The following is a 27,866-nucleotide window of genomic DNA, read 5'->3' as shown; positions in this document are numbered from 1 at the left end:
TAGCTTAAATGGAGTTTAAGTCTTTCCCCTGTACAAAATGGGGCAGTGTTAGAGTCCCAAATTCCCCTTGAAGTCAGCGTTCAACATGAGAAGTACTTTAGGCTTTCCTCAAGGTCACATCTCAGTGCATGTTTTTTGACTGTTGTCTTCTTGTTTTCTCTGTTCTTATTCTTTAACAAATGTGAAATCCTTGACAAAACAATAGCTAAAAAATTCTCTACTATTATGTGCCTTTTCTCTTGTTTTCCTTTAGGTTGTCTTAGGCACTTGTGTTTAGGAGTGGAAGGTACAGTTTTCTGAAAGAAACATTTTTTTCTTATCTTCATTTTACATGCATGTTGCACCCTCATTATATGTTCAAGAGGGGTACAGTCCAAGATGGCTATGCCAACCCCCTTGTGTTTTTATATGTACAACATTAAGTCTAAGTAAATTTGAGGCAAAAAGATATTCTTCACATTTAATGATTATGATAACTGTCAGGAATGCTGTCAAGAATGCCTGCCTTACTGTTATCCAAGAAAAGTCAGTCCCAAAATAATTGAAGTTGATCCATTTAAATTTCCATATGAATTGATAATACAACATGGAAGGTGTGGAGAAGTAGAAATTGGCATTTTTCCTTTCGTTGTCTCATTTGTTTCTTGATGGCTGAAAAATTTAGGACAACCTGAACTGTTATGTGCGTAAGAAAATCTTGTGAATTCTCCATCTCCTACCTTTGTAGTTCCAGCATGTCAACTATAAGACAGAATGATGAGACCCATGGCAGTATTTAAGATGTAGGGGCACCCTGGAATTCATCTGCTGTGCTGTTTAGATTTTTATTTTGTTCCTTTTTTCTTCCCCAACATCAAGTTTGCCTTTTTGATCACTGGTTAGCATTGAGCTTATATCTTCGCAGATATTTTAATCTCAATTTCTCAGTTATATTTAGTTGTAATCATCTCAGAGCCTGTCATTTTCTTTACAGGTCAGGTTTGTACACAATTGTGAACATTACTTTGCAGATACGTGTGCTGAAATTTCTTTTGCCATTTTATTAACCAGTCCCCTACTACTTGGACCTTTTATGCAGCTTTTCTTAGTCAGCCTTTGTCTTCATTTCATGGAAAACAATTGCATCAGTTAAAACTTTGTCACCTATCTTCTCATTACTTTCATAATTCATATATGAAAAAGGCTAGCAGAGATATTTGTGATATTCCATTGATAGCCATCCTGTACTATAAAATAGTCTCCTTTTTTCCTGCCTGTTCATCTTTTTCATTTATCCTCTTGCTTTCTATGCTATACTAGTTATCTTTAATAGCCTTTGGTTATAGATCTCACCAAACTGGTTTTGAAGTTCTGGTGGACTGTATCAATTAAGTATCCTTTTCTGGGTGCCTCCAACTCAAAAAATGCCACCAGATTGCTGAGTATGACTTCTCTTTAGAGAGACAGGGTTGTCTTTTCAGTTTACTTTATTCAAAGGTAAAACAGTCTGGAAGTAGAGCATCTTAACAATATATGCCAAGTGTTGTATATCATCCTTTTGTTCATCAGGAATAAAGAAGAGAGTTTTCACGGTCTGATGTTGTTGATGTTGATTAAGATCTGAGGAATCTCATAGATGCAAGTGTTTCTTTACCGAGTTTAAGGTTTTTTACAGTTCATCTGAATATAAGAGACAATTTATCTCTCTCCATCTGCAGTTGTGACTTCCATTATTTCTTCTTACACTTGCTAGTTGTCACATGCTAAGGCCTGTTGTGTAACATTGGAAAGCATGCTGACAGAAGTATTTCATTTGATACACAGTGCAACACTAAAGCTAGAGCTTATAGAAAATGCATGACTGAACCCTACCATCCTGCTTTGAAAACTTTGTGAATACTAGCAAGGAAAATACTCCTCTTGAGTGCAATGCTGGTGCCAATTTATACTGACAGTGGTATACTCTGTTGAATTCGGAATGGTATTTTTAATAGTAGTATCTTTTACTTACATACAATAAAAGTATAGTGTGCATGTGGTACTGTTTATAATATTTTTGCTCTTGATAAAATATCTACTTTTTTTTTCTTGTAGCTTGAAATCTTGACAAATTTAGCAAATGAAGCCAACATATCAACTCTGCTTCGAGAATTTCAGGTTTGTAGAGAAGTATACTTTTAATGTGAAATGCTCTCTTTTGCCATTATTGAATGTTTCTTTTAGATTCTTAGGCTTATATTTTTCAAGTTAAAGTCTTTTCCAGGATAAAATGTTCTCAAAATGGAAATATCATGATGGATAATGGAGCTTTTTGTATATGGAGAGGAGTTTCAACGTTTTGTTTCTCACTCTCCTTCCAGCTACCAAAAAAAAATTGGGTGGTGGCAAAAACTCAAGCATTCTATATTCTTCAAACCAAATTCTACCAACTTGACTGACACTGTACATCACTGTATGATAGGATCTTAATTTTAGCAGTATTTGGCCATCAGCATTTATGGCTGAACCTCACTTCCATAAGTCATTTGATGAAATAGTATTGTCTCCATTATCTTTGTGTATCAGCAAGATTCTGCCTATACTGTGAAACGGTTGTCTGTCCTTCTTTCTTTCCTCTTTGCTTATGACATCTGTTTTCATTGCTTCAGTTCTCTGGCTGGATTTCTCTGAAAGGTACTGGTTCTCAGGCAGGTAGGTTATTCATAGTTTCACAGATGCCCCTAGTTAAATGAACTGAAACCTCTCTGAAGAGAGAGCTCACCGACTCCGCCAACCTTGCACACAAACTAATTGCTGGTTTTGGTTAATTGCCCCCTGCCCCAAGCTTCTGGAAATCATAAGTTTGCATGGCCATGAGCAACCAAAGCTGGCAAGGAAATACTTTCTAAAAGTGACAATAAGGTGAAAAAAGTATGACTATTAATGTGCAATGTAGCTTTCTAGGTTGAATTTATTGTACAATATGTCTGTCCTATGACGATAGTATGGTAAGTCTTTGTTTGACAAGAGTTATGCATTGACTAATGAAAATCCTTTTTCCTTAGACTTATGTGAAAAGCCAAGATAAACAGTTTGCTGCAGCTACAATTCAAGCTATAGGCAGATGCGCAACTAACATCACTGAAGTGACTGACACATGCCTCAATGGCCTTGTATGTTTGCTGTCTAACAGGGATGGTAAGCTAAATGTTCTGTTTATTTTCTCAGTAGCTGATGGCATGAAACCTTTTCTTAATGAGAACCACACAGAGCAGAACATGTTAAAAACCATGTTAGGGTTGACTTTTGTAAGAATTTAGGTGACAAGACTGGATAAAAATAGTGATTCTGGACTTCCAAGGGGTCTCATATTCACTGGGTACATATTTTCTCTTCTGTTAGTGAAATTAATTCCTTGTGGCCTGCAACTACATGTTTACCTATTTTTTTTTTAAATACTGTACTTATTAAAGTGTGCTGTTTTGATTATCCTTGATAGCAGTAGTTTTACTGTTATATGTTTAGTTGCATCAAAGCAGTTAGCCTGTAGAGGGTGCTGAAAGCTTGGAATTTTTTTTTTTATTGCATCAATGCCTAACTTAAAAAAACCTGTATTAAATACTTTTAGAATAAATAGCCCCAAATTTGGCTTGCTTTTGTAACGTAACTTTCTGTTATTTTTATATAGTGAAACAGAGTTGCAAATCACTAAGGAACACAAGAAGGAGCAGATAAAGTCATAGGATACAGCACCACTATAAATCAACACCTGATAATACTGTATAATCTTGCTAGTTGCCAATGAATATTGAAGATGATAAGTCAAGTAGAGAACTCAATGATTATATAATGTACAGTTTATGTGAATGTAGTTAAATATTGTAAATAGAGTTAGGAAATATATGGTTTAAAAATAATATCAGGAAGGAGGAAAAGCATGTGCTTTTTTGGGGTGCCCTGGAGTAACTAGAATTGTTCAGAGAAGGTAGGTGAGATCTTCTCTAAGCTTTGAAAAGCAGCATTAGTGCCTCTCCATATCTACTGGATATAGTTTCATGGTAATCATAAGAAAGCCTTTATTGGAGACATCACCTTGGCAGCACGTAGTCATCCTGTGGCCCACTAATACACTCAGAGCTTTCTCTTACTTGGTTTACGACCTGTGAATCCTCATTCTCAACCCCCTCACCTTGTATCAGAAATTCCTGAGAGGCCTCAGTGCTTTGTAGTTTTAATATATGTAACTTTAATTTCCTAGTGCTCTAGACCTTGTTTACATTTAAGCTTTTCTGATTATCAACCGTGTTTAAAATATCTTCCTGTATTGTGCTACAAGGCGTGTCTGCACAGCGCCTCTTTTTGTATTACATTCAGCAATTACCATAGTAAAAATACAAGCTTTAAAGCTTGTTCTTGATTTGCTTAATTCTACTAGCAATCTTCCTCTAAGTGAGAAGGCTCCTTTCAGCATGTACAAATCCCCATTTTACGTCTGCTTTAAATTAAATAATAAAACTATCACTTCAGAATACCAAGTTTGTTATTTAATAATCCTTTTTTCTGTTTTCTTGCTTTGTTTTGCTTTTTGCTAAGAAGAAACAAAGATAAGAGGAAAAGGGTTTGTTTTCTTTTACCATAGATTGTCAATTTAATATTTTCTTCAAAGTAATTCTGTATACACACACGCACATGCACGTGCGTTGAGACAAAGCTCTGTCTCAACAAGATTAGTTTTCTTATCTGTTTCTAAGTAGTTGTCTAGCAAATAAAATTATCTTCTTGTGCTTACTGTTCTGAAAGACTGCAAAGGATATATTTAGGATCTTTTAAACCTGGCAGCTGGCAAATTGCTTTACCGTAGTTGCAGTGTCTTTATTCCTTCTTTCAAGGAATGGATAGAATGGCATAATTTATATGGTACCTTTCCCCAGGTGACAGGAAATTACCAATAGTTTCGGCTTACTGAATATACGAGTTTTGGCATGGTAAGGGAACAAAAAGAGATTTAGCCTGTGTAGCAGTCTTGGTTAATCTTGGTTTCCCCGAACTTTCAACCTTGAAGTATACAGGCAATCTGTTTGCTGTGCGACTTCTTTCATGGTCATTCGAAGCCTGGAATTAATTCTGCTACTTTGCATAGCATGAAGCACAAGCTAGTAGATCCAGCAGGTTCTGAGGTCCATGAAAACAGAGTCAGAGAGGTGACCAGACTAATTCTACCAAACCAAAATAGAATGCCAAAGAACAGGCTTTTGGCTAAACTGCCTTCTAATTCTATGCTCTTGTTCTGGAATGGCCTTAACTGTAGATATAACCCAACACCTGAGATATCTTGGCTGTAACTGACACAGGAGCTGTACAATTCATCATTCTGGAACTTGTGTGCTTAGAGGCAGGGTGTCGTTCTAGAAACGAGGCTCTGGGGAAGGCAAGAGCTGCTCTTGAAATTTTCTTTGCATATTTATGAGTGCTTATTTGAAGTCAGATTTCCCCTACTCAGGAAAGCTGTGAGCTATGGGAAAAAAAAAACCCAACAACATTTGAACTACAGAAGCACGACAGAAACTAGAAAGTTCAATGATGAGACACTCAAAGAGCTTTGTGAAGAGCTATCCCACCTGGACCTGACTGACTCCTGAAGACACTGTTCTGTGTGAAGCTATGTTGAGGGCTGAGAGTTATTTTTCTTCCTCATCTGCTGAAGGAAGTACAAAAGAAAAGTTGTTTTGGTTCCTCGATGTGACATTTGGCATTTGACTACTGCATTTTCCTTAAGCAATTGCATTGATAATTTCAACTGACCGCTGGCCGCACTGTGGCATAAAAGTCATTTGAGATGTAAGAGACAGATGGGATTATTGGAAGTCTTTTTTTTCTGTCTGTATATACTATATATAACTATATTCTGCATATAATAGAAATTCTGCAGATTTTTCTTAAATGAGTGACTTTCATTTTCTGTTGAAAGTTGCAGGTTGAATGTAAACACAATTGTAGGATGTATAGCTAAAACTTTATTTTCCCCTATGAATCTATACAAACCCAGGAAAGTTATAAAATCACTGGAACTGTTAATGCATCAGGTAACTACCGCATATCTAATGTAATTACTGCTAGAATGACATAAACGAAAAGCAACTCCTTATAGCATTCAGTTTATATATATTAACGAGGTTTCTGAGTTTTGTTATTTATAAGGATGGAAAAGTTAACCAGATTAAACTTTGTGTCCTTCTGAAAAGCAGAAACTTCAGGTTTGCCTGGATACTTAATAATTGCCTTTTAACATTGTTTTTAACCATTTGCATAACCTTCTAATAACCCAAATAATTACAGAATTGTTTGGGTATAGAAAGGATCTTTAAAGATTGGCTAGTCCAACTCCCCTGCCATGGGCAGGGATACCTTCCATTAGACCTGGTGGCTCAGAGCTCTGTCTAATCTAACCTTGAATGTTTCCAGGGATTGGGCATCACCACCAGTCTGGGTAACCTGTTCCTGGACTGATACTGATGTGACCCTGTAGATATAATTTACGCTGTTTTGAAATTCTTGTGTTTATTTATTGTTGTCTTCTACGCACTTTTTCTTTGATAGTTCTGGTAAAGTTACATTTTAAAATTTTCTTGCTGCTCATTCAGAATGCCTTTTAGTGTTTTGTTAGAGTTTGTTTTGGTTTTGAACCTATATGCCTGTCTTTTATTTCACGCTTGTTTTGGGGATTCTTCGTGTGTGCAAAGCAAGCCTCCAAGATTCTCTCTGTTTTTTCTGGACTGTGCAAGCCCTTATTCTAAAACAAGCTCATTTTGATTTTGTTGGTACCTTCTTTCCTGGTATTTAGACTTGTGTAAAAGAACCATACTGGTTTATTTGTTCACAGTTCTGGTTTATTTTCTTTAAATTTGCTCCCACGGATTGCATTAAAGTAGTTCCTATTGTGACATTTCATTTAGTGCAGTTCATTTTATCATAATCAGTTCTACATTGTCAACAAGTGTTTTTAGTAATGACTTCAAATCCACTTAGGTTTTTGGGTTCAGTTTTATTTTTCTGAACTGTTCAGTGTATCACAAAATACTTAATGATAAATGTTGTTGTTACAGTGTTCCCCACTATATATATTCCAGATCGTAATTTTCAAGAATTGTCTTCTTATTTTAGTATCTGGCAAAACACAGTTTAAATTAAATTCATCTGTAGGATTACACAGGACCTTGAGATATATGAAGCAGACATGTTAACCTTGCTTCAAGGAATTAGTTTAGAAAATGAAAGATGTCATGTCAAATAAAGGATGACACAAAAAGCTGCAAGCTGAAATTTAAGCATTTCATAGGCTTATGGCGTAATGATGCATACTCAGAGCTTTTGAAAAGCCTGTCTCCATAAAGAAGTTCACTTTCTCAAAAAAAGCAAACAAGCAAACAAATGCCAAAATTTAGGCATTTCTTCCTTATGCTGTTCTATTGAAACTTGACCATCCTTGATTTCTGAATGAATGGTCCATGTGTCAGGTTAACTCTTGAAATGTAGGAATATCTCTGTTTAACAAATGGTCGTTAGACTTCTTCATCTTTCCTTACAGCAGGAGTTTACTCTTGCACCTTTGTACCTGTTGGGTCTTTTTAGCTTTAGATATTTCGTACAAGTTGAATAGGCTGTGAGTGTTACTTGTTACAGTAGTTAAGCACTCCAGTGCATGACTTTGGCATGAATCTTACAACAGCTTTCTATTTAGAAGCTTCATTTGAATGTACTAGAGATTAGGTTACAGACCTGAGGGACTGTTTAGAATGTGAAAAAGTGCAAAGGAAATGTTTAATTATTTCTCTAGCATATGAATGATCTGTTAATTTTAATGTTGAATATTTCTTTGAAAATTCAATGAATGTTTGTATTTTTAGTTCAGACTGCAAATTTCTTGCAAATATGCATAATTTTAATGAAAAACAAATTTTTTTCACACTGTTCCTTGGTTTGAGAAGGAAAAATACAAAGTGCATCTTTACTAAAAGGCAGTTTCATAAAAAGTATGTAGTAGGATGATATTTTTACATTTAAAATGTTTCTCTGTCCTCTTTTTGCTGCTTATAACTTGATTCAGGAAGCTGAACTTGTGATACTTAGAACAGTTTACCTCTTTGTTACCAAGTAAATGGAATTCAGTTCTACAAAGCATGTTTTAAAAGCTTTTACATATTTTACAATCAATTATTTGCGACTTTTTCTTTTGCATAAGTGATTTTAAAATTAATAATTTGTTTTGTCTGATACAGAAATTGTAGTTGCTGAAAGTGTTGTTGTCATTAAGAAACTGCTGCAAACCCAACCAGCACACCATGGTGAAATTATTAAGCACATGGCCAAACTCTTGGATAACATTACAGTGAGTATTTGTTCACACTGTCTTATTTTCCTTGTTGACAGATAGTGAAATTTTTATGTCCTTTGAATTTGTGCTACAGATGGAAATAAGTAAATTAGAGAAATACAACATAGTTTTTAATTTTTAACATAAAATATGGTGTTATGTGATCTTAAAGAAAAGGAAATAGAAGCTGTCAGGTGGCATCTATTTGTGCCTTAGACCTGGGAAGTGATTTTTTGAAAGAGATCCCTGGAAATGTTGAGTATGTCAACATTTATGAGTATGTTATGCCAAGATGAATAACAGGTTTAGAATGTGGAGTGTGTAAGTTGCAATGAAAGTAAGGACAAAGAAGCAGCTAACTTGAGGATTATCAGCCAGTTAGTTATGTTAGTGATCTGGAGTGGAGTTTAAAAAATTTTATTTTAAACCTTTTTCCCCAAAACACCTGAGCTTTCCATCGTATCAGATATACTGCTGTGAATGTGTCTTGAAGTTGCATTTTTATCTCCTGCGAGATTCTGTGGTATTTAGCAGTAAAATTTGCATTATTTGTTATCATCTGTCTTTAGGTTTAATTGACCTTTAGGTATGCAAATAACTATTGGCCAAATTCTCCACACAGTCCCAGTAATTGGTACCACATTTAGTAGTCTATCCTAAATTAGAATATAGGGCTGATGACCATTAGCTACCTATTACATCATAAACCAAAGGTGACAGATTTTGATCTGTCAATAATTATTTTTGTGTAGAGCCTCTAAATAGGACTGTTTAGATTCATAAAATTACACATTTATTGATGATGGAGCAATTTCTAAATCAGTGAATCTTCGTTTCTCAGTAGCTGAATTTGGAAAACTTTGGAATATGAAAAGAAAAAGGAAGTGGTTCTTGGAAAAAATTGTTTGTTCATGTTACTGACAAATTAAATGAATCTTTGACTCCTAACAGCTAATGATCAAACTCTTTAACTGATGTACAGAAAAGAAATTCTACTGAATTGCTCATATAAAAAGAGGATATAAGATAATGCTGCTAATTACATGTCAAAATAAGTATTACCTATTTTATAATAATCACCTGTGTTTTCAGAAAATTTGTGCAATATGTTGATTGATTATTACAGTCTCTTAAATAGTGTATGATCTTATTATAGACATCTTCTGTCACTTCACCAAATGAGTTTGTCATCTTATTTCCACGTATTGTACAGACAAAAATAGTTATTTTCTAAATATTCCATTTAACACTTAAAAGAGGTTTGTAGCTCTTTTATACAATCAAAACTTCCAAGTAAATACTTCAAGTTTTAAATAAAGAGAATATTTTTGGAAAAGAAAATCTTTCTTTAAGTTGAATAAGGGAGGCAGAAAGACATGCTGTACTTGAACTACTTCAGTGTTCTCAGGTTTTCCAGTATGAGGTTGTACAGAATATCAGAAAGTGGTAAGTAGTAGGAGAACAGTCTGTGGAACAGAGCAGTCATAGGAATAAATTAAAAATCAAAATCTGATTCTGAATCATACTAGTTCTTCGAGAACAAAGCAGTGATAGTGATGCTGTAGGCTCTCCAAGGTGATTGTTTTATATCTTGAGTGACACTTTTCCATGTATTTTTTTAATAACTTCAAGATATATATCTTTCTCAGTATGCTTCAGAATAAATTTCAAAGAAGTTCATATTTATAATTTGAATGCCATATCATTTTTCTGAAATAACCTCCCCCTATTATGTCTGAAAATGAATGTATTCCTTCACAGAATGGTCTGGGTTGAGAGGGACCTGTAAAGGTCATCTAGTCCAAACCCCCATCCCCTTACTTCTGTAAAGGTTGAGCGTATACATTTAGGAAGGAGAATATAATTACTGAGGATGTGAGTTTGAAATGTCAACATTTAATAAAGTATTACTGGAGTTCCTGAGATCTGCGCCTGTACTTTAAACATTGCTCTTGGTAAAAGTGGTTGTGAGTTGATGTAACACAATTGCCTTGAGATTTGTGTGCTGTAAGACACAGACACAAATCAAGGATTCTTGACCATTATAACATTGACATATGGTATATATATACATACATACACACTTGTATACACACTTACTTTGCACAGGGTTTTTTAGTGTTTGGGGTTTTTTAGGGGAGGGGTTTCTGACCTCTTCTGTTGGGTAAAGTATTAGGATTGAAACTTACGGTACCTACCCCATAGCTGTATGCAGGAGTCTTTGAAGGACTCTTGCATTTGGATGTAGGAGAAGCAACCAAATGATATGGTCTTGCATTAACTTGACAGAAACTAGAGAATGGGAGAAAATGACCAAAGAAATTATTTGTTGCTTTTTAGAGTTGAAATTAACGTAATACTAGGTAATACACAGCTGAAAGCATGAACAGAATTAAATACTATTAAATCAAAAAGCTTTTAAGCAAAAAGTAAACTTTCTGATTGTTCTGTCAGGGTTTACTTTGGGTAAATGGTAAACAACCTCTAAAATAAACAAAATTGGTGTAAACTCAGTGGAATACCTTAATGCATTGGTGCCTGAATTTCTCTCATTGATACTGTTTTAAATTTCACTTGTGTTGGCCTGAGATTGTGATTGGCAATGTTGAAGTGCCTAAAAATCTTTCCTAGCAATGTTTCTTTCAGGTCATGTACTTTACTGACATTCTTGTCTTCATCTTTTTCATCTACAGAAGTGTAGTGGGTTGACCCTGGCTGGACACCAGGTACCTACCAAAGCCACTCTATCACTCCCCTCTGCAAATGGACAGGGGAGAGACAATATAATACAGGGTTCATGAGTTGAGAACCAGTAGAGATCACTCACCGATCACTGTCACAGAGAAAACAGACTTGAAGTGGGGATATTAATTGAATTCATTACTAACAGAATCAGTGTGTGATAATGAGAAGTAAAATAAGCTTCTGGAAGCTTCTCACAGAACCACACAAACCCAATACAAGAAACCATTACTGAGCTCTTGTAGACCACTGACTGTCATTTACAGTAAAGATTAAGTCTATTTCATCTTGCCCTTTGATTGATTGTTTCTTACATATTTGAAAAGAGTGATTATTTTTGTTCCTTTGCTTTTGTGTGTTTTTATTTGTGCCTTAAACTTTTATTCCAAGTGTGTCCAGCGAAAGATCTGTGATACCTGTTTTGTGTCTGGTATTTGTTGAGTACATAAACCTATGCATAGTACAGCACAGTACAGCTTGATCCAGTTACATTCCAGCTCTTTCCTCCACGCCCTTCAAAAGCTGTAACTGAAAATTGCATGTGTGATGGTGTCCTGAAGATATTAAACAAGAGAATAATTGGATCTCTTTAAAAATCATAAAAACATTTCCATTTAGCTGTTAATATGTTAATGACATCATCATTGCTTTACAATTTAATGACTTGCTAAGTTGTGGACCAGAGATCTAAGCAATGCTAGTTTGTGCTAGGTGTTCACTCTGTGATAAGCTCATGTGTATAGCTTTTAGAGTGACAGATTAAAAAATACACTTATGGGAAAGGGCCTATTCTTTCCTTGCACTTTCTCTTCTCACTGTCAGTCTGACATTTCAAATCAACTTTATCCCTCTTTACATTTCTGATTCCAAGTAAAATTTAAAAAAATTGCTAACTATGCAAATTTTCTTCTGGATGCAGAGAACTATATCTCATTTGCAATTTGAATATCTCCTCATTTTGTGATATGCAGATAATCAGAATTAGTGATTTTAAGCTGTACTTTAGCCTTATGTGGTTTGTGATTAAGTTGAGAGATGAACTACAATAGTTTTTCAATTGTGCTGCTTAGAGCAATCTGTAAAATCTTTATAATAGCTTTCTCTAACTGCTGAAGGTAACCAGTTTTGCTTTGAGGGGAGGGTCTGGCTGGTTTTTCTTTTTTATTTTTTAATCATTTATTTATTTTCCTTGAGACGGGTAATGGGTTGAAATGGTAGTAGAAACTGCCTCCTGGTCCTAAAGGCTTAAAAAGTGCACTTAACCACTTGCTTGGGGCATATGGAATAAAACATCAGGCAAAGTAATTTACAATCCTGTTTGCCTTTGAGGATAATGCAGAGCAGGGCTGAATAATGAAAGTATTATTTCCCGCATTTTTGTCAATTCAAGGTCCCTACTTAAGCTGTACTGGAAAAGGCAGTGAAGGTCTAGAAGGGGCTTCATTTCTTGTTTGCTGCTTTGAGTGCCCTGGAAACAACAGCTGCAGGATCATGCACTTGATATTTCGTGGTTGAGAACTGGAAAACTTAAACAGGGAGAAAGAAGTCTGAAAATATTGTGTGATTTTGACCCCAAATGAATCCAGTGACACAGAAACATTGGGTTCATCAGTTCGACATACACTTTTCATTAAAATGGCTTCTGCTCAGGGTTTGATTTGAAAAGTCTCTAATTGATATTGATTCTTGAGGCACAAAATTGTGTTTAATATATATACGGTATTTACATAGTAAGGTAACTACCTTGTTAAAAGGCAGAGTCTCATGAGAAATTTCATCTGTCTTCCATTGTCACTATTTTTCAAATTAGACTTTGTTTAGTCTTTTTATTTAACATTCTAAAACTAGTTTATTACTCTGATAATTACATTTTGCAAACTGGGAAAAAACTTGAAGGAGTAATACACTGTGCTTAAATGCACACTATTTAAATATATTTAAATATATTTAATTGTGGGTTTAAAGTGTTGTCCTGCGTTTGACTAGGAAAAGTACAATAGGGATGTTAGTGTTTCATAATTAATGATGTTCCTAAAATTGGTCTGCACTGTGAGCTATTTTTGCTTTATAAAAAGATAGTAATAGGAAAAGAGATGTTTCTAATAGGCTGTTACCTGAACTATGGTACTTGTAGAATTCTAGTATTTTAACAAGTCTGTAATGCAATATTTTAGAAAAATAAATCTGCCATAATTGAAGTCTGAAGTTGCCTATACATTCTTACTTAGAGGTATCTATCTGTACAGCAGGCAACTTGAACTGCTCCAATACTGGAAAATTTAATGTACCACTCAATTACTATTCTTTAGCCCAATTTAAAATAATAGATTAGGTGTAAGGTCTTAATGCAGTGTAACCTTTGGAACATTAGAAATAACCTCTTTCCCTTCTGAAATCAGTGTACAGTAATGGCATCAGTCTTACCGTTTTGCAGACGAACATACTCTAACTGCATTTAAAGTTCTTATATGTAGCAGTTGTTTGCCTCTCTTGCACTGTGAATTCCAAGACTATTTAATTTTTTTGTCAATTCACATTAAAAAAAATAATTTCAGTGAAACTGTCAAGTAGCTCCAAGTAAGACCTGTAAGAACCAAGTAAGAACTTTCTGATCAGAGTGTTTTCAATTAAGGTGGTAGATCCTATTCAGAAATTGAGAATTGTAGTTTTGAACTCCTGTCTCACCAAAATTCTATGTTAGCTTGTCTTGGACATTTGCAAAAATATGAATCTTACTGTCATAAAATTTGGAATAAAAATGAAGGAAAGATAGCAATAGTGTTAAAGAAATCCATGACAGGATTTGAGAAAGGTGTATAGTTGGAAACAATTTCTGTATGAATATAGTAATATAGAAAACCCTGGCTTGTTTCAACACGATGTACAGTGTAACCTGGTGGCAAAGATTCACAACCACACCTCAGAGGCTTGGATTGTGTTCCCAGTTGCCATCACCTTAAACTGTGAACATGAACATGTTACTTCTGTGTACCTCTGTGTCCAAGCCTCCTCTCTTTGTCTCATCAACTTGTAACACGTGGTTTTTGGGGCAAAATCACTGTCTTATAATTGTACGAATATTCTGCCTAACACAGTGGCCATATTGAACAGTTTTTAATTTCACTCTGCATTTCTCGCATGGCAGTTGTCTTTAAATAGTATTTTGTGTAACTTGTTATTGAACACAGACACATACAAGTATGCAAGTAGTCTGTGAATGTATTAATTTAAAATCTTCAATGTTTTTTCAGGTTCCAGTAGCCAGAGCCAGCATTCTGTGGCTCATTGGCGAGTACTGTGAGCGGGTTCCAAAGATCGCACCTGATGTTTTGAGAAAGACAGCCAAGAGTTTCACTAATGAAGACGACCTTGTGAAGTTGCAGATCTTAAACTTGAGTGCAAAACTGTATTTAACAAACTCAAAGCAGGTAAGCCTAAACTCAGAATTGTGTGTATTAGAGTCATGGTAGGTTTTGTGCAGTTTATGTAGATAAGTAGTGATTTCTTCTGTATACATAACCAAAACTAGTCCATATTTTTGTATGAAGAAAAGCTGAACATCAATTTTCAAGAAATCTAACAGACTAAATCTAACCATGAGTCTTTAAGTATGCCGGATCATAAATGTGATTTTTTGTTTCTTTCTTTCTTTGGGAAACTCAATTTTTCAATTCACATTAATGGGGAAGATTTGTAAATTGTATTAGTAATATCAGAGAGGAGATTTTCTGGATATGATTTGCTGTTTTCTGAAACTAAGACCAGAATTGCCAAGGAAATACTGTCATTTTGAACAAGAAACTGCTCATTTTTTTATTCAGGATATCTAAAAGGAGATGCCAGCAAAAGGCCTTGTTTTGTTTTTCCATCAGTGCTTGTTTTAAAGATAGTTACTGTGTTCCCTTTTTCTATTTTTTAATATGTTTGTGTGTTTACTATTTCATTTTACTTAGTGGAGAAGGTTGGCTTTTGATATCTCTAGTAGTAAAGATAATCTAAAAATGTCAGATAGTACAAAATGGTGAACTTAGATCTCCAGGCAGCTGAATAATGGCTGTGAGAGGTGCCAGCTGCCTCATTCTTCTCAGTGACAGCACTGTGAACTCCATCACTCTCTGGCTATGGAATATAGTATTTTGACACTAATTTGTCACTGTAATTCCAATTACTGCTTTAAAAGGTTCTAAAATCAAAGATTTCTTTTTTCCACATGTAGAAGAAATATATTGTCTGAGATTTATACACTTTTCTGGGCTGCTAGACATCTTTGTTTTACAACAGTTTGCACAGCACCCGATCTTGCATCTTCTCAGCTGTGGTGTCTTCTTGTTCCTTGATAGCTATATCCAACTACAGATGTGATCTGAGACTTTATTTTGTAGGGTGTGTGGAAGATGAACTGTCTCACCATGCACTCAGATAGGAATGAGTGCTTTTCTTATACAGTATAAAATGGGGCAGTAACAAAATACTTCTTTCAGTCATTGCTCATCCTGCTGAAAATGCTGACTGAGATAAGGAAAGATTGGTTTGACTATCAAAACTGTCTTCTTTTAGCTCATTACATAATATTTAATAATTTTCCATATAGTTTTTTTAATTTTCCATGTAAATTTTTCCACACCATATTTGGTGAAAAATCCATCGCCTACAAGGAGATGATGATTTCCATGATGTTTTTTTTCCAGTTTCACATCTTAATACATTTTAAACCATATACGTGTTGCATAACCCTTTATTCAAATAAAATACCACAGACATGGTGTTTGTTCTCAGACAACTGCAAGAGAAGTGTAGGGAACAGAACAAAAGTCTCTATGTAACCTTTGTTGACCTCACCAAAGCTTTCAATACTGTGAGCAGGAAAGGTCTATGGCAGATTTTGGAACACTTAGGTTGTCCCCCCAAGTTCCTTAAAATGATCATCTCACTCCATGAGGATCAACATGGCCAAGTCAGATATGGCAATGCACTTTCTGAACCCTTTCTAATAACTAATGGTGTGAAACAAGGCTGCGTTCTTGCACCAACCCTATTCGCAGTCTTTTTCAGCTCCAAAGGGCCACGGCAGTCCTTGATGATCAGGACGGTATCTACATCCGATACCGTACTGATGGAAACCTATTCAATCTAAGGCGACTGAAGGCCCACACCAAGACCTTAAACCATCTTGTCCGGGAGCTGCTTTATGCTGATGATGTTGCCCTTGTTGCCCACACAGAAGCAGCTCTGCAGCGTTTAACATCCTGCTTTGCAGACGCTGCTGAGCTCTTTGGGCTGGAAGTCAGCTTAAAGAGGACACAAGTTCTCTATCAACCAGCACCTCAGGAAGTCTTCCATCATCCCCACATCACCATTGGCCAATCAGAGCTCAATTCAGTCCAGCAGTTTAATTACCTAGGTAGCCTCATCTCCTCGGATGGTAAGATTGACAGAGAGATAGACAACAGGTTAGCAAAGGCATACAGTGCTTTTGGAAAGCTTCATAAAAGAGTTTGACGAAATAAACACCTGAAGAAAAGTACAAAGATCAGTGTTTACAGAGCCATAGTGCTGTCTACTCTCTTATATGGATCTGCATCATGGGTCATCTACTGCCACCACCTGCAACTCCTAGAACGCTTCCATCAATGCTGCCTCCGTACAATCCTAAACATCCACTGGTCAGATTATGTGACCAATACATCTGTTCTAGAACAAGCAGCAGTCACAAGTATTGAGGCCATGTTGATGAGAACAAAGCTGCGCTGGGCAGGGCACCTCTCAAGGATGAAGGACCATCACCTCCCTAAGATCTTGCTTTATGGTGAACTTACCACCAGCTGCCGCAAGAGAGGAGCCCCGAAGAGAAGATACAAGGACTTCCTGAAACAACATCTCAGCCTTGGCCATATTGATCAACATAACTGGTCTACTCTGGCCTCCAATCAGGAGGTCTGGAGACACACTATCTGCAGCACTCCTGATGCCTTTGAGAAAGCACGCAGGATCACTCTTGAGGGGAAAAGACAACGCAGAAAGAATCGTGCCTTGCTTAATTTACCACCTGAAGAGTCCTTCTGCTGTGCCTTTTGCAACCGGACGCGCCTGTCTCGTATTGGCCTTTTTAGCCACCAACGCACTTGTGACAAACGTGGGTAGAGCCCTTCCCAAATCTTCATTCGCAAAACCCAGCCATGACTGACTGACTGACTGACGTGTTGCATAATCCTTTATTCAAATATAGTAATGATGATAAAGCAGAAGAAACTGTCTCCTGAGATGCCTACTGAATGACGATTTTCATCAAAAAGTGTTTTCCTCTTTAAGTCTTAGGTAGTGGAAAAATAATATCTCAGGTGGTCAAGGTATTTGTATAAAAATTCTAACAGTGTAGGTTGGTGACTCGTCTTGATTCAAAGCTCCTTTTAAACTAGAATACCATGAGTTTCCCTTTGGAAGCTGGCAACGCTCTTCCTAAATCTACATCCTTATTCCCAGGAGTAATGCTTCTCTACTCACTCAGTATTACAAAGTTACTTTCTGGAATTACTTCTAAAAAGTAAAGTTTCTAAAAAAAGTCCAGCCTTTTTTCACTCCAGTTTTTAGAACTTGACGTCAAATCTTGTCCACATGATTGCTCAGTTACTGGTCTGCCTGTCTCTGCTCAACCTGTGTTTTCTGCCTTTATATTATATCCTACCATATTGTACTTCTATGAATACATCCAAAGTTAATGGAGTTGTGAAAATCTCAAAGCTACAACGTCACTTTATTGAAAAGCAGTGGTAGAATAGCAAAGAGACAACAACCAACAGATGAAAAGAACTCTTTCCTCAGGTGAGGGAAAGGCAGATTGAACTCATTTGTGAAGCCTTGTTTGGAGAAAAGCATGAAGTTCTGGAGGAAATAAAACTTGGTTATTTTATTCCCTTTCTCCAAATCTATTATTTTATTTCCTTGTGGTTTTCTTAGTCATATGTTCAAACACCTAGTGCAGCACATTTACAGGAATGCTTTTTAATATTCAGGATTTTTATAATAATTTCCAGTATACTTTAAATCCTATGATCGCCCCATGAACTTTCAAAGGCTGTTTATAATTTAAGGAAGAGTTTCAGATTCAATCCTATCTGTATAAATATGTAATAAAAGCAGGCTTTCCTCTGGGTGTCTGTATTATTTGGTAAACTTGCCTCGTCTTTTCAACACTTAGGGTCATAAAATCCTTATGGGTGTGCTAGATAGCTGTCTAAAGGGAGCTCACATAAGAGAAAGTGTTACCCAGAAAATATGCCATCTAGTTGCCTTGGATGTTTCTTGCCTATAGCAGGAAGAATAAAGAGATTTTGATGGGTTTCTGTTGCCTAATACAGTAGGACTCTCACCAGAGAAAGTCCCAAGTATTTCTAGGGTGTAAATAGATATGTCAGTCGTAGTTAAGCACAATACCCTTATCTTCTGTGTCTGAAGAATCAAGTTACTGCAAGCTAATGATGTCAAAGAGTGGCTAGATAACTGTTTTCTCACTTTGCAAAACCTCATCTGTTGGTAATATTTCTATTACAAAATTTTCAAGTGGGAATCTACCAAAAGGTTAATTGCTGCTAATATAGGATAGGTAATAAATTCTTAAATAGAACTGTTGTCACTAGAAAATTCTAGAAATGTTGCTGAAGGATGACTTGAATGAATGCTTTTCACACTAGCCAAACCAAAATGTACAAAAAATAGTAATGGGTTCTAACAGTGTGGGGATAAAAAAAAAATTCCCATATAGTATTATATATGTTCAGATAACAGCCAATATTGGCATATGATAATAAATTTATTAGCTCATGGATCAGAATACTTTGTCACTATTCTAAGAAGCAGTCATGGTGTGCAGATTCTGTCATATTTCACCAAATTAGCATGCTTGCTCAAATGATTTTCAACTTATTATGGAAATTCCTTTGTTGGAGAGACTGATGTATATTCCTTAGTTTATTTTTCGTTTTTAATTTAAAATATTTTTTTATTAGATACTTGCATGTAGAAAAGGTCTTCTACTTGTTTGGTTGCATTGCTGTAAGAAAAATTTAAAAAATTTTCATGTTTCCTTGCTGTTTTCATGAAAACTATACTAGATATGAAGCTTGCAAGGAGACTTCCTGAAGATACAGAACATTCTTCCATGTAAATTTATTGTGTATTTATCTGTATTGGACAGTACAGGAAAGGAGTCTTAGGGGACAGGAAAGACAAAGGATCACGGAGAAAATGATTCCATTAAAGGAAATGCAGTCTTTCAGGATCAACTCTTTATCTGTCTAATTTGTCTTTTTCTAATTCCGTCAACACTCACTGAAAAAATGCCCACCATGAAAACAAGACCCTAAACTTTTCCCATCCCTATAGCAATTCACAGGCTAAGACCACTGTGTTTTATGATCCGTTCTGCTGACCTTTCTGCCACATCAAGGAGTCTTGTCTTGTTTTACAGAGAAGTGATGGCAAAAACTGCAGGAGGTATCCCTCATTTAGTTTAATTCATGCTACCTGGGAACCCTCCCTTCCAATTCCATTTCGACTGAACAGCATAAGTCCTGCGTGAGTGCAGATTACGTATACGCTGTTTGATGCAGTTGTTTAAAATTTTATACCCTCATACAGAACTAGCTGCCGATAAGCTGTGAAACACATGTGGGAAAGTTTTACCTTTCCCAGAGCTAAAACAGTACCTTGGGGGGGAAAAATATGCTCTCACAGAACCGTTCTTGGGTGTCAGAGAGAAAAAAGAAACAAAAAATATTTCACTGAAAGGTTTTTTTGACTATGCTTTTACTATTACTCTAATGTAAAAGGACTAGCTTCTTCAAATCTTTGTTGCCATTGATTATTTTGTGAAATGCTTGCATATATTGCTTTATATGTGGTTAAAATTAAAACCAGTTTTTGTTTACTGTGTATTTCACCTACAGGAGTTAATCATTATTCTGAAAAAGTATTTTTACATCTCTAGAAAAAAACCTGTAACTTACATACTCGAGTTGGAAGTTATTAAATGGAACTTTTTTTAGCAAATGGCCTACAACAAAAATTTTTTTTATATGTATTTTTTCTTCTCACATGATTGAAACTGTGTTATTGTTGTAGCAATTGTATGATAAACAACATATATATGGAAACTTGTTTTCTTTTCTATAAAGAAAATAAATCCTTCATGATGATACATTTTTAACCCTGTGTTATGCATCCATTCTGAGTTGAAATACCAAAACTTACTTCCTTAGGATGGTATATTGTTTCTGTTGTTTTTCCTGTTTGCTTTTGTATAAAGGAAGTGACCTACTTTTTTCAAATGTATTGAATGGATGCAAGTCAATTCAGCACTATTGTTCTGGTTACACTACATTATTTCTAAGATACTGGGAAAGTTTCCCTCCATTTTTATATTATTTTATTATCTTAAAAATTAACTGAATTATTAGAATTACTAAAGACATGTTAATATTCTGAGACATGAAATTAGGAAGCCCTATTATGCTGTAAAAACCTGTGATAGTATAAGTTGCTCTCTTACATAAATAAATAAATGACCGATATTACTGGAGGCTTTAAGCTTCAAGAAAAAAAATGGAAGAAGTCTTTCATCCTGGTTTTTAGAGGGCATCAGCAGCTTGCTTTTATGAAAAAGTAACAGCTAAATGCACTGCAAATAATTTGCAGTAATCCAGTTCAGTGATTCATGTGTCTGCTTTAATGGGTCATAATTCAGGATAAAGTAACTGAGTGCAGTCAGAGTGCAGACACTGCTTATGCCAGGGACAGTATCTCTTCATAAAACACACCTCAGCAGAAGCAGTTTGCCAGCCCCCTAATACCCTCTGATGTTTTGATGTCCTGCATATTTTTCCGATTAAGTTTTGAGTGCCATGTTTTTAGTTGTATTTCCACATTCATTATCCTCACGTAGACCCTTCAGCGGGTTTGCCATATATGATTATTTTTTTAATGATGCCTTTCTTTCCACTTCAGCAGTTTAATAATCTAGCACATGGCTGCTTCTCAGTACTCAGCATTCACCTCCCCAATACAGAAGAGGACATGTGCTTTGGCTGCAGAATTCCATTTGCAGCTTTAGAAATGCATATTCCCTATGGAGCAACATTTGTTTGACATAACCATTCATTTTTATTACCTCTTTAAATATGTTTATCCAGAGTTATCAATAATCATAAATAACTTGGATTCTGTTCTTGTCCTGTTTTTTTCCACAGACAAAATTGCTTACCCAGTATGTATTAAATCTCGGCAAGTATGATCAAAGCTACGACATCAGAGACCGTACAAGATTTATTAGGCAGCTTATTGTTCCGAATGAGAAGAGTGGAGCTTTAAGCAAATACGCCAAAAAAATATTTCTGGCGCAGAAACCTGCCCCATTGCTTGAATCTCCTTTTAAAGGTATAACTGCCAAAACCATTTGGTAAATGTTCACTGTGTAAAGGAATGTAGCAGCTTATTCTATGTCAAATACTCTCACAAATTGTGTCACTTAGCAAATAGAAAAGATTAATATGCAAGGATACTCAGTCTACTTACTTACTTTTCAGCAAGCAGGATTTGCATGATGCAAACACGGTGCATTTTTTTTGATGATAAACCCTGACAAACTGATGCGTTTTTATTCATGTGGATTTTAAATTTGATTTAAATAACAGAAGGTGTGTCTTTTGAGGAACACTATTCTTCAATTTAGGAGAACAGCTCTAGTATTTTATCTGGACTTCATTAGAAGGTTGTTAATGTGAGTGTTGCAAATGTTTTATGAATCTGAAATAAATTGAATCTCAGTAGATTAGGTTTTTATTATTTTTCTCCAAAATCGTAATTTTTCCTTTGCATTTTTCCTGTCTTTTTACAAGTAAGATCCATTATCTCTCTTCTCAAATTAAAAGGTTATCAGGTTATCTGAACTAAAAATACTCTGTTACTGTGACAATTTACAATTTTTGTTTTCATACTTACTTAGGTCTAGTTTTGAAGCTCTAAAAGGAGCTCCATTTTGAAGAAAAACTATTAAAATTCTGGATGTGTTTGTGCCAAGACATGTATATGGATTGTTTAACTGTGCTGTCATTCTTAATATTCACAGTAAAGTAATTTTTAGAGAAGCTACATTTCAGAGCAACACCTCTAAACACACTGACTGATTAGCTTTTTTATTGACCATTATGGGGGAGATTATTGTAATCTATGGACTGAAATCAGTTTTTTGACCTATGAAGAGCTTCCTAGTTTATATTTATTCCATGACATTTGAGGTAATACAATGGCAATTACCTTTAGCCCTGATTAAGATTGCTCTTTGTGGTAGAGCTCACGGTGTTTGTGTATTTCTCCTTTCCCCTCCCCCCTCATTTTTTTAATAGATCGGGATCACTTCCAGCTTGGCACCTTGTCTCACACACTGAACAGCCAAGCCATTGGCTACCTGGAACTGTCTGACTGGCCAGAGGTGGCGCCTGACGCTTCTGTCCGAAACGTCGACGTGGTCGAGTCGGTACGTCAGCATCATTAAAAGTAACTTTGCTGAAGGCACTTGTCAATATAGAGTATTAGCCCAAAATACAAGTATTTAAATACTATCTGTGTGCTGTACTGAAAACCATTGATTCATGGGAACATCTGTGTTGGGTTTTTTTTATCTTAGAAATGGAACATTTGGAAGCTTGCACAATGCTTGCTCTTTTCAGTGAAAGAAGTGGATCAACTGTAGGCCACTTCTGCTTCACTTGTGGATTAAAAGGGCTTTTTTCACCTCCATCTCACTTCTGATTTCATATTTTTTATGTTCTATATACTCAGCTGCAGTATGTTAATTGAGTGTAGGTGGACTACCGAACTAGGAGATAAGTGAAAGTTAATTTGTGTACAAATCCAAGGCTAAACAAAAAAAAAGGTAATACAAACAAAAGGCAGTAGCAGGGGGTTACATTATATATATTTTGAAGTGTAAAGTTTGGATGAGACCAAGGTTTACATTTAGGATAACCTGGAGAGAATTAAGAAAGTTTATAATAGGAAAATGTCGTCTATTAGTGCACTAGTCATGTGTTGACATATAGGGCTGGTCCTCTACAGTTCTTTGTGACTGTAGTGTAAACTCTGAGGCAAAGTTGTGTTTTGGTACCAGAGTCCTACTAAAATGCCGATGAAGGTTGTTGAACAGTAACAAAAATGTAAATGTACTGGTATATGCTGTGCTGATGGTGCTCCTGGATACGCAGAAAAGCACACAGGCCTTGTAATGAGCCAACTTCTGTAGTAAATTGTGGATGATTAATTTGCATAGATGATGTTAGGCATAGAATGGGTAAGACGAAATTCTAAAACATTAGTGTGACTTGCAGAAGCCAATGGACAGCAGTGTGGTAGAACAACCATTTCTCCTTAGTACTGTGATACTACGTCTGCCTTCTTATATAGATTTCAGGAAAAGACGTATTTGTGTACAAACTTCTGAAAGTTTTTATGGGAAGAATCTGAAGGTAATCAGCTGAAACAGAGGATTATAAATTGTAGGGTTGGCATGAAAGAATGTCTGAAGGTGCCTTTGTCCATAAAACTAAAAAGCATTGCAGGAAATTGATCAAATGGAGTAATCCATCTACAACATAGTGGAAAACATCTACTTCCAGCTATTTAAACCTCAAAACAAATGGGAAAGTCCTTCAGCCATGGGATTTTTTTTGTAAGTATTTTCTTTGGAGGGTATTTCGTTGTCATTAACTTTGCTGTGGTTCTGATACTGCATCTGCCTACACAATGTGTGTGAGGGAAACTGAGTTAAGCTGCAATGCATAATTAAATTGTCATTTATATCCAAAAGAATATTGGCTTTTTAAGTGTCAGCTGACTTTGGTGTTCAACAGGAAACCAGTGTGTCTCTAGAGCTGTACACCCTTGCAGGTAATAGTTAGAGCTATTCAGAAGTTAGTCTTGTTCCAGATCAGAGCAGTCACTGAGGCAGACCTGTATCACTCTGCTAATATAGTTGTCGGCCATTTTGCTTTTTTTCCTGTCCTGAGTTATTCCTTTGTTTCTCTAGTAGTATAGAGGTATATGGAAAGAAAAAAGGTCTGGGCAAAGTATTGCCACATTTTGGCATTCTCTTGGTTGTAAGAATTACTTTTATTTGGGGAATTGCAATGGAAGTGAAATATAATTCCTCTGTGGCTACCTACGGAGTCCACATTCTGTTTTCCACTTAAAACTTGGGATGATAAAGATGGTGACTAGCCCTATTTACCCATAATTCTAGTCATAGTCATCTGGATCTAGAGATAAAACTCTCAGACTTCGTGTTCTTTTGGCATAGAAATTAATTTATTGTTACTGATGCTTTTAATCTGCCTTAGTAAATCTTTTTCTAGACTCTCTAATAGACATATCTCACCTTTTGTAGGTATGTACAAAACTTCTAGTTCTCCTAATTGTGGAAAATAAGAGAAGTTTAATAATTTCTCTTCACTTGCTTAGATGATTTATTTAGAAACTGCTCAATACTACTACTGTGAGTGTTATGCTTTGATATGTGTATATATTTGTATTGCTGGTTGCAAAAGTAAATGTAAATTGAAATTTATTTACAGGCAAAGGAATGGACTGGAATTCTAGGTAAGCCAAAGAAGGAGAAACCTACTGAAAAGTTCTACTCTGAGTCAGAAGAGGAAGAAGATGAGTCTGCCAGTACGAGTTCATCAGGTAAGTGTTTGGATCTCCACTGCCTGGAGAACTGTATCTTCAGAACTGGCTGCTACATTAAAAAAAATGGAAAAAAAGCCAAAAAAAGCCAGAGCTATGTGTAAAGTCAGGAAATGAGGGGAAAAATTTTACATTCACTACATGAGTTGGCCTTTACTTTGTTTCCTAGTTAAAAAAGCTAGCATGCTATTTTCATCCTGCTTTGAGTCAAGTGTAAGTAGTAAGAGTTTGTAACTCCAGTTAAAACTGAAGGCACCTAGCTCTTTGCAGGAAGAGTGGCCATGTGCTTGTCTTTAATGTGTTTTGGAATCTGTTGGTAGTGAAGTCCTGTTTTGATAGCTTGTGCTGCTGTGTTGCTAAATGACCAGACTTCTTTAATTGTGTAGTCTTTTTGTGGGATTTATTCAGCAAACTGTTTCAGTATTTCTCTCAAATTCTACATAACGTTTTCTGTTTATTTTAATGGGGATGATGACGAAGAGTATAACAGCTGCTTATCAATTTCAGTTAGCAAAGGTTCTTTTAACCCTTAACTTTTAACCCACTTATTGCTAGATCAGCAGTTCCCCAAGGCAGACATTTCAGAAGATGTTAATATACTTCAGATGTAGTGAAGATTGTAATTCTCCGAAGTCCAGACCTTAGACATAGAAAATGTTTAACATTAGAGACATAAAAGAATTATTGGCGTCTAGTTGAATGGAAGAGGGACACCTTAAAATCTGAATATGGAGCTGCTTCCTTCCAATTCTTAAACTAAGGAAATATGTAGAAGCATTTAAGAACTATATCACTGAAATTAAAGATTTCTGAAGCAATAAAAGTATATATTCACTTCAGATATTTGAATATTTGGTAACTGTATGATTAATTAGAGGATGAATAATTTGTTTAAAACAGTGATTCAATCATAGTCACTATGGGTACTCAAGAACAGATTATCTAATTAACCAGTTGTTTGAAAAGATTTTGCAGCTAAGTGAATGTATAGATTAGAAAATTTGAGGTCACCTCCAGCTCCTAATGGGGTTATGTAACTTTGAAGAATCCACATGCAATTAATTTATTATTAGACTTTTTAATTTGATAAAGTACATAATACTGTAGGCTGAAGAGGGCAGATCTTTAACTAACAAAATTTTGCGAATGTAAGGGGAAAGTGATTTTCTTGCCTGTTTTTGACACGGGGTAAATAATGATAAAGCTTAAAATTGGATTTTAAAATACTAAACCATTGTTTAATTTAAAACAAACTTGGATACCTAAAATACTATTTATTTAAGATATTGAGACTGAAATTTTAAGGGTTGTTTGTATTTCAGGGAGTGAGTCTGACAGTGAAAGCGAGAAGGAAGATAAAGAGGAAGGCAGCACTGATGAGACTAGTGGGAGTTCCTCTTCCAGTGAAGAATCAACTGACAGTGATTCAGACAGCAAAGAAAGTACAGCAAAAAAAACATCTAGAGCTGCCAATGAAAGGTAGGTATACATTTGTATGGGTTTTATTTTTGTGATACTAGCTGTTAAAGCACTCTTCATGTAAGCAGGCTGCCAAGCCTTTAATTATGTTTTTTTGGGGGTGTTTTGACCAGGGAGTGATGTCAGTGTATGTGAGTAATAGTCAGTGTATGAACTGGGTTCATATTTTTGTTAATCAGACTATTCTTATGTTTGGAATTAATTTCTGACTTCAGTAGAATCTTGGGTGGCTTTTTGAAAATTGTGGTAACCTTGGGAGGCTGAATCAGTGATCAAACAGTTGCGTGAAACACTTAATTACCTTTCGCAGCAATTTTGCTGAGAGCTAAAATTAAGTCCTTCAACACTTTGCCATTATATAACTAAGACAATTGATTTTTCTAAATAATGTTATATTAAAAAGATTATGATCCAAATATTAGAGGCAAGGGCTGTGAAGGGAAACGGTCATAAGATATTTCAGTGTTAGTGCTTTTTAAGATTGCCTATTATCAACAGCATTATCATGTATTAAAGTATCATTAAAATTTTGAGTAATTGGGGCTAATACCTTGGATTGTATGAATCTGTTTCTTCCACTGCTGTCAGCAAGTGGCCTCTGCAGACACGATCGCCCTTTACTCTGTAGTCTGCTGCCAGCTCACTTGATGAGTTTGCAGCTCAGCTCAGTCGTGGCTGACAGCGCTGATTGGGGCACAGTACACACTCTGCTCCTTTTATTACAGACAGTAATTAAAGCAGCTCGCCTTGCCACTTCCATAACAAACACAGCATAATGCCCTAATTATGACTTTATTAATTTAAGTCAGGATTTAATGATTTTAAAAGTGATTTATATTGTTTTTCCTGTTCAGAACAAATGAAATCTGTAGGTTAAATTAATACAGGCTTTTCATCATCGCAAAGTTAAAAAGCTAGTTACCAGTAAATTCTTTTCATTAGAATAACATCTGAAATTTTAAGCAGTAAGATAAACAATGATTACCCATCAAAACTGGTTGATGTGCAGTAAAGTAACATTTTTAATCTTCAAATCTAGTTTTAGAGCTAAGATAAATTGTTGAAAAATAACTTCATTTGTATAATGAGTTCAGAACAACTTATTTGTTGATGCAACTACAACTTCTGTTCAATGGCAGTGAAAGAAATGTAGATAATTTTGTCAGTACCAGTCATGAAGAAACTTTGAACAGTATATGCTAGTGAATTTTTGTTTAGTTCATTGACCTCAAACAAGTTTTTAAATGTTGTCCTATTGAAACATAATTTTTTGATAGAACCAATTTTTCACTGTGATTTTAACAATCAGATTTGCTCCATTAGACTGTTTTTGTGAAGTGTACCATCGCTCCATTTTTAGCTTTGCAAGCTTAAAATTTGTTGCTTTCAGAAAAGAATGCTTTTGACTAAAATGTCGAGAGTTGATTTCAACTTCAGTTATATGTGTAGGCATTATTAGCATGGTCTAAATGTTTATCTTGATTTCCAGTAATTTTGATTAAATTTGATTTAGGCAATTCAGTCCTGGGAAGTTCTTGGGAGGAGGAAGACTTTACCCTAATTATTTTGCTTTCTGTTGTGTTAC

The 27,866-nt window shown here is 35.5% G+C and overlaps 1 protein-coding gene across 1 annotated transcript in view; it reads left to right on the top strand.

Annotated features, from left to right (window-relative positions):
- The window catches only part of AP3B1 (adaptor related protein complex 3 subunit beta 1), a 120,198-nt gene that overhangs the window by 27,532 nt on the left and 64,800 nt on the right, over positions 1-27,866 (top strand). The window contains exons 7-14 of the mRNA XM_039384526.1: positions 2,074-2,136; positions 3,024-3,156; positions 8,235-8,344; positions 14,323-14,499; positions 21,313-21,499; positions 22,468-22,598; positions 24,691-24,802; positions 26,125-26,281. Coding sequence (XP_039240460.1) covers positions 2,074-2,136; positions 3,024-3,156; positions 8,235-8,344; positions 14,323-14,499; positions 21,313-21,499; positions 22,468-22,598; positions 24,691-24,802; positions 26,125-26,281 — 1,070 coding nt within the window. The remainder of the gene's footprint in view (positions 1-2,073; positions 2,137-3,023; positions 3,157-8,234; positions 8,345-14,322; positions 14,500-21,312; positions 21,500-22,467; positions 22,599-24,690; positions 24,803-26,124; positions 26,282-27,866) is intronic.

This window comes from Pipra filicauda, unplaced genomic scaffold, assembly GCF_003945595.2.
Source record: "Pipra filicauda isolate LSUMZ 115617 unplaced genomic scaffold, ASM394559v2 scaffold35_size7292922_pilon, whole genome shotgun sequence".
Classification (NCBI taxonomy): Eukaryota; Metazoa; Chordata; class Aves; order Passeriformes; family Pipridae; genus Pipra; species Pipra filicauda.
Note: the sequence above shows the minus strand (reverse complement) of the source record. Positions and strands in the feature narration are given on the sequence as shown.